This window comes from Phodopus roborovskii, unplaced genomic scaffold, assembly GCF_943737965.1.
Source record: "Phodopus roborovskii unplaced genomic scaffold, PHOROB, whole genome shotgun sequence".
Classification (NCBI taxonomy): domain Eukaryota; kingdom Metazoa; phylum Chordata; class Mammalia; order Rodentia; family Cricetidae; genus Phodopus; species Phodopus roborovskii.
In genome coordinates, this window is record NW_026126689.1 from 188077 (window position 1) to 201604 (window position 13528).

The 13528-nt window shown below is 38.7% G+C and overlaps 1 protein-coding gene across 1 annotated transcript in view; it reads left to right on the forward strand.

Moving 5' to 3' along the window:
- The window catches only part of Ezh2 (enhancer of zeste 2 polycomb repressive complex 2 subunit), a 62347-nt gene that overhangs the window by 9002 nt on the left and 39817 nt on the right, over positions 1-13528 (forward strand). The window contains 2 exon segments of the mRNA XM_051174633.1: positions 11553-11676; positions 12559-12660. Coding sequence (XP_051030590.1) covers positions 11560-11676; positions 12559-12660 — 219 coding nt within the window. The 5' untranslated portion in view covers positions 11553-11559.

Consider the following 13528-nt stretch of genomic DNA (forward strand, 5'->3'; position numbering starts at 1 on the left):
AATAAAAAACATGTAAAGTTAGCTTTCTGGGTAATATACAGAGTAAACATTTATTTCGTCAGTCAGTCAGTCAGTCAGTCAAGTCTTAGTACTTGTTTATAGGAAATAAACAGCTCACGCCTTTAATGCCAGCACTGCCTCCTGGGAGGCAGAAGCAGGTGGATCTCTTGAGTTTGAGGCCAGCATGGTTTACAGAGCTCATTCCAGGATAGCCAGGACTACACAGAAACCCTATCTCGAAAAACAAACAAACAAAAAGATACCTAAGGAATGAAAAGATTGCCTTGAGATAATCAATTACTGGATTTTTCTGGATTATTTTACTATTTTTAACATGTTAACATGCTGTCTAGCCTGTAGTTCAAAATACTTTTTTCAATACCCCAGTTGAATTAGAAGGCTCCTCAGTTCAGAGACATGCATTGCTCAGTTTTCCTCAATTCCAGTCCCTTTACCCACTTCTAAAAAGTTCATCTTTATGACAGAGCTTGGAAAGGGGTTTAGTACTTGAGAGGCACTAATTAAAGGTTCGACAAATAATATATTGGCCAGAATCTTGAAAACTTGAGAGCTCTCTTCTATAGCAGAAACTCAAATCATTGTATATTTACTTTTTCATTAAAAAGCTATTTAATCCATGGCCAGCATTTTTAAAAATTGAGGCACGGTGCTTCACTTAAAAAAAAAAAAAAAATCTAGTCCCCTAGACCAGCACCACAAGACATCCACAGCTGGCTAGAAGAGACCCTCGTCTGGGGTCTGTGGGCCACTGGGCAACACACTCAGGAGGTCCAAAGGCCCCCAAGCGCCCCAGTTCCCCAGGAACAGCTATCTTCCACCACCTCACTGGGGAGACAAGGTCAGATCACACTGCGTTTGTTGGACTAGTCACGTCCACCCACCCTGGCCGAGGCTCAATCACCTACAGCTGCTGAGCATACTCCATGGCCTTCTCAGTGGAGGGGATAGTGGTGTCTTCTAGCTTCTGTTGCTAGCTGGCAAAGCTGCAGTAGTTGTTAGGGCCCAGGACCCATTCTCATTTGGCATATCTGTCTTCTTTTTTGGGTGTGTTCAAGAGGATCCAGTCAGTTTCAGCAAAAAGGATCGAATCATTACTGAAATACTGCCCTTCCTCCTGATGTAGAATCTGTAAGGGGGGGATCCACAAAGTGGGCTTTACATAGCCATTCTTTATCACAGAGTGAATTGTGCTCACTTGTTCTTTCATTATTACAAGAATTTCATTTAAGTCCTTATTAGACTGTTGATTAAAGCCAGAGAGAGGTGGTGGTATATGAGGAACCAAACTGACAATTCTGTAAATTTACCTAATGATCAAGTGTATTCATAGGAATCAAACTTAGGGGAAGTGGTTCAAGTTATCTTCAGTAAGTTAAACAAAGTGTCAACAAGACAAAACATTTTATCTGCTTTAGTGCTTTTTAAAAAATCATAAAGACTGAGGAGGACTGGAAATGAAGCAGACTGAGGTAGTTGATCTTTAAGGAGTGGGGGAGCTGCTATCATCATCATTGACGTCCTCGCCCTAGTTTTTGATGTTGTAGTCGGTAGTGAAGTTTAAGTTATTTAGTTTGTAGACATGTGAATACCAGCCATGCGCTTGTAAACAATAGAACTAATTATTTGTTAAACCTCTACTGTATCTACTGTAGATGAAATCCCCACTATCTATTGTGCTAAAAAACAACACACAACAATGCTGAGGAGGATACAGTCTGGTGATTAAATATGTGATATATGCATACACATACATACATACATACATACATACATACATACATACATACATCCCTGGCTTTAATCTGTAGTACCACAAAGAAACACCAAAACAAAAACACACTTATATTTTTGTTGTTAGAAAGAGATATATTTTAAATTATTTATATAGTTTTATGTGACTGTGTTGTGCCTTACTGATGTATTTGCATCCAATTGGTTCAGGATCCTGCAGAGGTCAGAAAACAGGATCCCCTGGAATTGTAGTTACAGATGATCGTGAGTTGCCTGCCATGTGGGTGCTGGGAACTGAACCTCTGTCTTCTGCAAGAGCAGTGAGCACTCTTAACTGATGAGCCATCTCTCCGGTTCTTATTTGTTTGTTTTGTTTGTTTTTTTGGTTGTTGGGTTTTTTTTTTTTTTTTTTTTTTTTTTTTTTGTTCTTGAGACAGGGCCTTACTCTGTAACCCTGGCTGGCTTGGAACTCCCTGTGTAGGCCACTGACTGTGATTTTCCTACACCTCTACCTCTTGAGTGCTGGGATTATAGACATGTTTTCCCTTTTTTAAAAAGATTAGTTTTAATTTGGTATATGTGCATGTCTATGTGGGGAGTCTCTCTCTTTCTCTCTCTCTCTGTGTGTGTGTGTGTGTGTGTGTGTGTGTGTGTGTGTGTGTGTGTGTGTGTGTGTGTGTGTGGTGCCTGCAGAGACCAGAGGTGTCATATCCCCCTGGAGGGTGTGTTCCAGGCAGTTTTGAGCCACCTGACATATATGCGGGGAACTAAACTTGAGTCCTTTGCAAGAGCAGTAAGTATTGTTAGCACTTGAGCCATCTGTTTCCACTTCCTTTTAAAGTATATGGTTCAGTAATACTAAGTGTAACTGATGTGTAACACATCTTCAGAGCTTTATCTTTTCCCACAACCTTTGGAAAGAACTTTTTTTAACTTTTTGTTTCTATGGGTTTTTTTGACTCTTAAGTTGGTGTGAAAAGAATTGTGTTTTGGGTTGAATTTCAAAGCATTATTTCTAACACTTTTATTAATCCAAATTAAGAACCATTACAATCAACACATTCTTGCAAGCAAGATTTTTTTTTTTTGATTTGATTTGATTTTATTTTATTTTATTTTTTTTTTTTGAGACAGGTTCTAGCTATGTGAAGACTGGCCTGGCCTGAAACTGAGAGAAACCCCTCTGTCTCTGCCTCCTGAGTGTTGAAATTAAAGGTGTGCATGCCTGGAATAGAAATAAATGTATAGTGTATAAAACAAAAAGCCTGTGTGCTGTACTGCATAGATTACAATGCATCAGAGTTAACTCATGAATTGTCAGTAATGCATCAATGTCTCTTTTAAGGAAAGAAACAAAAGCACTTTCTCTTGAAGTTATTTGATCAAGAGAGTGGGTATTCCACTTTGTACCCCCTCTGTCTTCTGTCCTCTGTCTGAATCTGTACCTGGCTGAAGGGCTGTCTTGTGAGTCTGTCTGTGTCTCTTTATTTATTGAACAGCACAGAAAGCATCCCACGAGGAAGGAATAGGACACTTTAAAGAAAACTGTAAAGAAATCTTATAGAGTTTTATAACATTAAGTCACTGGCTCCAACTGATCCCAACTGACTCAGACAACAAACATCATCAGCCATTAACTACAAGTAGTTGCTTTTAACCTTTATGGTAGATTTTAGGAGGTTGTTTTCAACTTTAATTGATGCTCTCAGGAAATGATACACATGTATTACTCTGGGTCAGGGGCGCAGAAGAGTACATAACTTAAGATTCCAGCTATACATTAGCTTAGGTTGTAAAAGTTGATCACATGGGAAGACAAGTAAGGTTGGTTGCTACATTGTTCTCTTGAAGGCAGGTAAACAGTTTGAGTACACAGTAGGAGTCTTAAGTGACCTCAAAGGTGTATTATTAACTTGGGTATGAGGTCCAGCAAAAGTTCAGTCTCTTAGAATGCAAGAGATATTTCCAGAATATTGCATTGGTATACTCCACACCTTTCTGTCTTTAGAAAGCAAACAGGCAAAAACAAAACAAAACCCAGAATTGTCTTTTTAAAAGGCATTTACAATTCCATAATATATGTAAATCATATTTTAAAATTAATATGTCCTGTGCCAGTGGACACGTGGGCAGTTTCTACCTTTTGACTATTTTGAACAGTACCGGAGTGAATATTGGGCAAATTCTTCCCCTTGCTCTGAATCTCTTCTCCCCTAACCCTTCTGCCTTGAGCTCTGGGTCCTCCTGCTTTTACCTCCCACATGCTGGGATTCCAGGCCTTTGGACTGTACCTATCTGTGGTTGGAATTCTTTTGCTTATATATTCAAATGTGGGTCACAAAGTAATTCTCTTTTTAATTTTTGAGGAACTTCAGCACTATTTTCCATAATGAGTACACTATTTTATACCCCCACCTAAACACGCCTCCACCTACATAAGTGGAATCTACGTAAAGGTTCCATTCCTCCATATTCTCGTCAGCACTTGTTATTTTGTTTGGTTTTAACTTTCTTTGTAGAATGGCAGAGCAGGCAGAGTCTTGCTATGTAGCCCAGGCTGACCTTAAACTTACGGTTATCCCTTGTCTCAGACTCCTAACTATTGAGATTATAGCATTCACCACTGTATCTGCCAAGTATTGTGAGACAGAGTCTCTCTATTCTCTCATGCTAGTCTTGAGCTCACGATCTTCTTGCCTCCACCATTTCCAAGGTAGTAGGGTTGCTGGTGTGTATTGTCATTTCCAGTTTATTTTTTGTTCTTTGGATAGTGATCCTCCAAATGGGTATGTGGATTTTGTTGTTTTTAGACACTGGAAATTAATATGTAGAGCAGACTAGCCTGGAACTGGAAGAGATCTGCCTGACTCTGCCTTCCAGTGCTGGTACAGGCAAATACCACCATGCCTGACTTGTTTGTTTTGATTTGCACTAGAGCTTTTCAATATCTTTTCACATGCTTTTGTGCATCAATATTTTATTTTTGAATTTGTTGAAAACATGTATTTTAGTGTAAAAGTAAATCTACACTTAAGTGGGGGAAAGTAGCATCTTCTCTTACGAATATATAGAAAATTGTGTTCAGTGGGTGAGATAGCTCAGTCAATAAAGTACTTTTTCATAAGCATGAAGACTTGAGTTTGATACTGAGAATCCATTTTAAAAAGCTGGGTGTTATGGTGCATGCCTAGCCTCATCATTGAGTTTCTTGTCTCAGAAAAACAGGGTGGTTGGTGCCTGAGGAACTACATTCAAGCTTAGCACAGGCTTGTGCACATTTGCATGCACATACACATACACATGCAGACAAAATTTGCATTATGTGAACTTTGTAAAGTTCTTTTAACTGGTCTATCATTTGATATAAAAAAGTAACAGTACTGTTATAAAATTCTAGCTTAAGATGTATTATATTCAAATTGTTTTATAGTATAGGCAAAGTTGACAAGTTCGTTTTTAAATTCCTAATGGGTTTGATAAGATATGTGGCCATCAAAAATATTTTAGTCAGCCAGGTGACGGTGGCACATACCTTTAATCACAGCACAGGCAGAGGCAGATGGATCTCTGAGTTCAAGGCCAGCCTGGTCTACAGAGCTTTCCAAGACAGCCATAGCTACACAGAGAAATCCTGTCTTAAAATCCCCTACCCCAAACTAACAACAACAACAAACACAGATATGGTTGCTGAAGAGATGGCTCAGTGATTAAGAGCACTGGCTGCCCTTCAGAGGACACAGGTTCAATTTCCAGAACCTACATGGCGGCCCAGGGGATCTGTCACCCTCACACAGATATGCATGCAGGTAGATAGAACACCAGTGCACATAAAATAAAAATAAATGAATCTTTAAAAAAAGGTAAGATTCAGGGAAGTTGAGGGAAATAACCTTTCTAGATTAATAAGTGAGAACTTGTAGGTGGCAGAAATGATGCTTGAACAAGATAGAGGAAGTTAGAGGTATCCCATTTTATGTCTTTGGAGAGTATTTGCCTACCAGAAACAGAAAGATTATGCATAAAGATGACGTGAACTTTTTCCTGTTTTTTTGAGAGTATGCTCTCATATAGCTGAGGCTGGCCCTGAACTCTGTGCCCTGCTGCTTGCCTTGCTAGGGCTAGAGGTTACAGGCATTCACTGCTACTTCCTATCCACTGTCAAATAAAAATAACCATCTCTAGGAGGTTCTGCTGATAAACTGGTATTTTGTTGGTATCTTAGTTTGCTTTCAGTTGCCATGGTAGAACATTCTGACCAAAAGCAACATGGGAAAGGAAGAAAGGACTTATTTGGCTTATATTTATCTGCTGCCTAAGGAAATGAGGGCAGAAACTAAAGACAGGAACTGAAGGAGAGATTGTGGAGGCGTGCTGCAATGGATTGCTTGCTCAGCTTGCTTATACTGCCCAGGAGGGGCACCTCCCATAATGGACTGTGCCCTCTCACATCAGGCATTAATCAAGAAAACGCCCAGAAGACTTGCCTACAGGTAGCCTGATGGAGGCAATGGTTTAATTAAGGCTCCTTCATTGTCAGGTCTTCATCAGACACCCTTACCCCCTCTGAGCCATCTCGATGGTACCTGAACTAGTATTTAAACAAATCAAAATTTAACTATAGCGGTGTAGTTCAATAGTAATGTGCTTGCTTAGCATAAGTAAAAGCTTGTTTTAATCTTTAGCACCATTGGAAAGAGAACATAATTAAGACCAAGTAGCTAGGTCTTATGGTTCATACCTGTAATCCCAGGATTTTGGGTGCAGAGCTAGGACTACAGTCAGTTTGAGATTGATGTGGGCTGTATAGTGAGATCCTGTCTCAACAAACAAACAAAACCGTAAATAAGTAAATAAATTTAAAAAAGTATAAATTGTCTGGTTTAAGCCTGTTGGCTCCCAGTTCTTAGGTAATTTATCATTGTAGTTAAAGAAATGAAAGTTGCACCATACATATTCTAGTAAAGAAAAATTCTTAAAATTACTATTGGTTACCCCATCCAGATTTTATCCATTAGGGCAATCTAAAAGATAAGCTGCCCTGTAGAAAGAGACAGTCTGTATAGGTAACGACACCAACTTTTAAGTTCAGAGAACTAACAAAAAGTGTCTAATCTTTTCTACTATATATTCTGTAGAACTTAAGTTTTAGTATTGATCCTGGTTCTCTCATTTTCTCTTCTCACGTAGAGGTAGAAGTGTGCATGCCCATCACATCATCCCCCAGACCTTAGGAAACCACAGAGAGGTAACCACACGATTGTGTAGTGGGTTGTCGACTTGTAGTGGACCAATTCTTTATAGCATTCTTTAAAAACATAGCTATTTGAGTTCCTTGTATAGCCTGGCTATTAACCTATTGTCAGCTATATGGTTTGCAAATAGACATTCATAGGTTATCTCTTTACTTATGTGATTTTTTTGTAATTACTTCCTTTGCCATGTGAAACTGGGAGATTGATATATCCTATTTTTTTACTTATATATTTTTGCTTTTGTTTACTTTATTTGCGATCTTGAACAAACAAATAAATATATAAGTTCTTGCCCATTCCAGTGTCCTGAATTGCTTCCCTTATGTTTTCTTCCAATAGTTTGATGGTTTCTTTAATCCCTTTTCCAGTGGTTTTTGTAACTGGTGATTTGCTCATATTCCATTTCTGGAGACTCAGTTTCCCAGCTCGATTTGTTTGTTTGTTTGTTTAATTTGAGACAAGGTTTCATGTGGTCTGAGCATCTGCTTTGCTTCTCTTGGATTCTGTTAGGGACTTTCTTTGCACAGGTTGCATATTTTATGCATTTTCCTTCAGGCATAAGATCTGCTTCTTTTAGCCAGTTAATTCTTTTTAGCCAATTTCTGATGGTTCTTTTTATGTTATCCTTAAAATCTTATTAACCATTGACTTACTTTTCAAGATATATGAAAGCAGTAGATACTAACTGAAAATAAATTGTTGAGACTAATAGCTGCCATCAAAGCATTTAAATATTAAATGCTACTGAAAGAGTCTGGTGAGACAGCTGAAGAGGTTTAAGGAAGGCGCTTGCTGCCAAGCCCACAAACTGAGTTCATTCCCTGGGACTATTTTGGTGGAAGGCGAGAACCATCTTCTGAAAGATGTTGTCTGACTTGCACACATACTGTGGCATGCGTGTGCCCATACATACACACACACACACACACACACACACACACACACACACACAAATAAATAAATACTAAAAAATGCTATTGGAGACAGATGTGTATTTTCAGAATATGCCCTTTTATGGCAGCTTTGTACTATATATTGAGGTGAATAAAAGCTTATGATTTTCTTGTCTTCATAACAAAATCAGCTCAGAGCTAGATCACTTGGCCCTTTCTCTTCTTACACCTCCCTCCCCCAATTCAAAATGCTGGTTGGATCTTTTATTAGCCAGCATCCTGTTAGAGCTGCAGTTAGGTTCAGCATACTCAAGCCTTAGTAGTTTTAGTATTTTTTTCAGAAAACAGACTTAGTCTGCTCATTGTAGCTACTCTGTTTGCTGTCATAATGCTTCTCCCCTGGGCACACAGAGAGTCCTTGCTCTTCTTGTACTGAGGCTCTTGTGGGGCTGGTTCTTGCCACATTTCTGGCAAAGTCCGGCTGGTCTTAGGCCGTTCACCATGTTTGCAGGGATGATATTGACACAGAAAAGCCAAAGAGTATTTTTAAAGGAAAAGACGTTGAGAATATTGTACTCATACTTTTTTGGGTTTGGATTTGACCATATTTAGCCTGGTATTTAGTTAAGAGTTACGGTTAAAGCTGCTAATTTAGTTGGGCGGATAATAAGTTCACGCAGTTTATATCCGTTTTCCAGTTAGGTAGAAAAAGAAACATTTATTAGGCAAAAGAAAATAGTAACTGCTGTCTTGATTAGCCAGAACTTTAAAGAAGGTATCAGGAGACACCATTCTGCTTGGGAAGTTTTTGGGCTTGTTTTTAATTTCTCTTAGTTTCTTAGTTGTTGGCAGCAGGTTCAGGAGTGTCATTTAGGCAGACTTCCCTGGTGTGGGTTTGCACCTGATTAGGAAGAATGTGGAATCCTTGGGCTTTTGTCTAGTCACTGACTAGAACAAGAAAGCTGTGTTTTGGCCACTTCCTAGGGGCTTCATGAACGTGAGAGGAAAGAAGAAGATGGGGGAAGCTTCCTGTGGAGAGCAGAGGTACTGTTCAGCTGCGCTTTGTGATGATGGTAATGAAGCAGGCTTGGTAAAACCATCCAACATGGATGGAGATGTGACTGTATGCATGAGCTTCATACTAAGCATATCAGATATATCCGTGAGTGCTAGAAAAGCTAGTCCAAAATAGTTTATGGTGTGTGTGTGTGTGGGGGGGTGCATGTATTTTTTTGTTCTTATAACTGAACAGTTTATTGATTTTGCTCTTTGCTTGATAGTAGGGCTCAAGTGTCCCTGAGATTCATATTCGTCTTCTCTTTGGAGTTGGGCGCACTTATTTTTTCTTTCTTTGTCCCTCCCTCTCCTCCTCCTTTTCTTTTCTCCTTTTCATTTTGGCTTCTACATAGGTAGTCCAGGATGTCCACTCTTTCCTTCCTTGTAGCAGGGCTAAGCCTTACAAATGATGTGTTAATAAGATGCAGATTACTCACTCTTAGTTTAAATTACTAATAAGCCTAAATTTGTTTTTAAGTCCTTATTACCTGACACAGTCTCTGACATTTTATGAATGAGTAAAAACCTGTTCTTGATTTTTTTTTCTTTTTTTTACATTGGGGGTGGGGTACAGTGAAAATTGTGAGTTTCAGTATAAATGTGACTGATGGAACTTGGGAATTGTGGAGGAGTCAGTCCTTCACCTTCTAGTGGACAAGAAGCTGAGAGATAGGAAGGTGCCTGAAAACAAAGTGTTGCTTTCAAAGGCATGTCGCCAGTGACTTCCTTCAGCTACTCCCACCTCTATGCCAGCCAGCTGGGGACTAAGTGATCACTTCTCTCTGTCTTCAGTGTGGTCTAAACTAGTGTCCTCTGCTCCAGAGACTGCTCTTAGTGGCACCTAGCCTGGCCACACGGTTATTCTTCCCAGCCCCATATTTCCTCTCTTGTTTCTATATGGCTGCCAGCCTAGTCTTTTCAGTGTATAAGTCACTCCACCTCTCCTTTTACAAAACACTCTGGTTTTCTATTGCTTTTAAGATAAATTTGAACATCAAATTTATGTAGCTAGACAGAAATGTTCTTGTAGTCTCTTGAAGATAGGTATGGTTCTGATACGTATAAGAAAATTTTCTAGAAAAGGACACTAGTTTAGACTTCAGGTACAGGTTCTAGTATGAGTTAAATGTCTGAACTATAGCTAGTTTCCACATTCATATATAACTGGCTCACAGTTTACAACTAAAGATAAAGTAGAAGCATTTACTGTGGTTTTCTTTGCTCTTGTTCACAAAACCCTACCTGTATTGTATGTGACTAAAAGTAGCACAAGAAGTGAAGACACCATCATAGTATTGGATGGAGAAGTGTGGTCCGGTGTGTGTGGGGGGAGAGGGATTTATGTGCTTCTCAAAGCAGGGTTTCTCTGTATAGTACTGGCTGTCCTGGAACTTACTCTTAGACCAGGCTGGCCCCTAACTCAGAGATCTGCCTGTCTCTGCCTCCCAAGTGCTGGGATTAAAGGCATGTGCCACCACACCTGACCCTGATTTGTCCTTACTATCCTGTACATTTTCTACTTAGTGCTGTGTAAAGTGTTCCTTTTCAACACCTTTAGCAACTATAGTGGCCCCTGACACTTCCGATTACCTGTAGTGTGCGTGCAGTAACTAATATAAAGAACGCTATGTAAATAGTTGCTGCACTGGTTGTTGTATAGTACCGTTTAGGGAAAATGACCACAAGTTTGTGCATGTTGACATTGAGGTGACTGGCATAGGCCTGGCTATGTAGTGTGAGTGTGAGATGTGGGGTAGACAACGCTCTAAGTTGGAAATTGGCTAGGGAATCTATGGAGTGGCTGGAACTATAGCAGTGTGTGCTTACCCCTCATTTTTCCTACCAATACATAGTAATTGTGATATAACAAATTAGGTTTTGTTTTGTTTCCTCTTTTCTGGAAATATTTTTTGAATATTCTTGATCAGAGATTTTTTGAGCCCATAAATTTGAAGCCTGTGGATATGGGGGATAATGTGTATGCTTATTCAGTTGCACATTGCTTCTGTAACAGCTTTTAGAAAATGTATTTTGTTTTGTATGTGTGGGTGTATTGCCTACATGTTATGTCTGTACACAATTTTCATGCCTAAAGCCTGAAGATGTTGTCAGAGCCCTAGAAATGGAGCTAAGGTGGGTGTGGGTGCTGGGAATTGGGCCTGGGTCCTCTGGGAAAGCAGGTAGTACTCTGAAACATCTCTCTAGCCCCTATAATAGCTTTTTAATAATTAAAAATTTAATGTTTTATGGCTTTTTCCCTCTAAAAATGTGAGCCTTGTGGAGTAAAGACTGCCTTGTGGTATAGTATACTTAATTCCTGTAATGAGATTACATTTCTGTAAACCTGCTACTATTTAGGATTATAGACTGTTTATAAATAAAAATATGCTTTAAAGGATGTTGTTAAATGAAATCATTCAGTGATGCATTTCCATGATCTAACGACACAGAACACATGGGCATTTCTCTACAAATATCAACAGTAAAAATGTTTTGTTGATATCAGTTTGCTTGGGATTAAAAGATCATATTCATCTGATTAGAAGTGATTTTAATATGGAGATTAGAAGTGATTTTAATATTGCATTATTGCTTTTAGAATAATCATGGGCCAGACTGGGAAGAAATCTGAGAAGGGACCCGTTTGTTGGCGGAAGCGTGTAAAATCAGAGTACATGAGACTGAGACAGCTCAAGAGGTTCAGAAGAGCTGATGAAGTAAAGGTAATTTTAATCTTATATAAAATTGAAACTAGTTCCCTTCATCCCCACGTTAAAGAGTTTTACTTTGAAATGATACATATTCAGTTAAGTTCATATTTACAGTAAAATCGATGAAGAATTGGAAGCTATGGTTCTTGATCTCAATTAAAATTACTTCATGGCTGCTTGGTGTAGTGGTATGTGCCTTTAATCCCAACGCTTGGGAAGTAGAGGCAGGAGGATCAGAAGTTGAAGATTAGGCTGATGAGGTGACAAATCAGGTAAAGGCACTTGCTGCCGAGCCTGATGACTTGATTTTGATCCTTGGAACCTTCATGATGGAATGGAATTCCACCAATTCACACAAGTCCTCTGACCTCCATGGACACTCACAGGCACACGAGTTAGCAATGCAACAAAAAAATAAAGAAGTTAAAGATCATCCTGGGATACATATGGGTTTGAAGTCAGCATCGGATACATGAGATCCTTTCTCAATGAAAAAAAAAAAAAAAAAAAAAGTATATCATGTTTATTAGTGGTAACAGAAATATTTCAGTCTAAGGGTTATTTGCCCTGATTGGAAATCAGTCTTTTTTAGTATGCCTTTGTACTACTTATGTAGACTCAGGGCCCAAACACAAAGACATTTGTTTGTGTCTCTGAAGTCACTATGATTTCAGAAAGGATGGAGATAGTTTCCTGTCCTCCTCTCACTCCCAGGAAGTAGTGGGAGCGGTGTCCTTGTATTTATTAGAGTATGGTTAACTGGAGTGTAGTGTATAAAATATGTGTACCTTTGAGGACTTGGTCATGGTACTTTTGAGGATTCACTAGATTTTTACCTGCTTTAGAGATGCTACATATTGTAACAGTGAACCATGTCTTGTTTGTTTTTAAAAGACTATGTTTAGTTCCAATCGTCAGAAGATTGTGGAAAGAACGGAAACCTTAAACCAAGAGTGGAAGCAGCGAAGGATACAGCCTGTGCACATCATGACTTCTGTGAGCTCATTGCGCGGGACTAGGGAGGTTGGTTAACACAAAGTGTTGTGATAATTATCTACACATTTGGTGTTTTCTTCTTATTGGAATGCTTATTGCTTATTGGGAAGAAGTCACGGACTCCAGGGTGTCTCTGTTTCACTGTGATTTGTTTCTGTGTGTATGACAGTAGGCTTCTCTCATCACTAGCAATTCCTTTAGCAGTGCAGAGTGTTTAAGCATATTAGACTTAAAAATAACTTTGAAATCAAATCTCTAAAATGCTCATCAATTCAGTATTATTTAGAGCAAGGCTTTCTAACTCACAATTGCTTTCCTTCCTATCTCCCAATATAAATTAGCCATGTGATAAGAAATACTTCTTTTCATATTTATGAGCTAAGAAAGCTTTTTATTATGTATTTGTTTAAAGGCTAAGACTTCTATGAGAATTTAAAAAAATTCAGCATTTAGAGATTGGTGTTTTCTAGGGCATTTTCTGAGTGAGGTAGATCTTAATCATCTTAATCATCATCAGACAATTCCCTATTTTCAAAGAAAGGCAAAAAATTTTATGGTAAGGAAAGTGAGAAATGTAATTATATTGTAATTTCTAAAGAAGTTCTATGGTAGAGTCTGTAATTGAATATCTTACCAAAGTATGCTGCCAGCAAGATGAGGGGGAATGGTAAAGGTCTAAACAGGAGAGGTCATTATTAGGACTCAGGTTTGAGCATTTCTGTTTAGCTGCCTGTTTTATGTATAAAGATATGGCATAGGGTGTTAAATAGAAACCAAAGGAAAAAGAAGTGATTTAGAATTAAGATCATACCACTGTAGTAGATTATTTATGAGTGCATACACATGGGGAACATATATTTGTTCTATT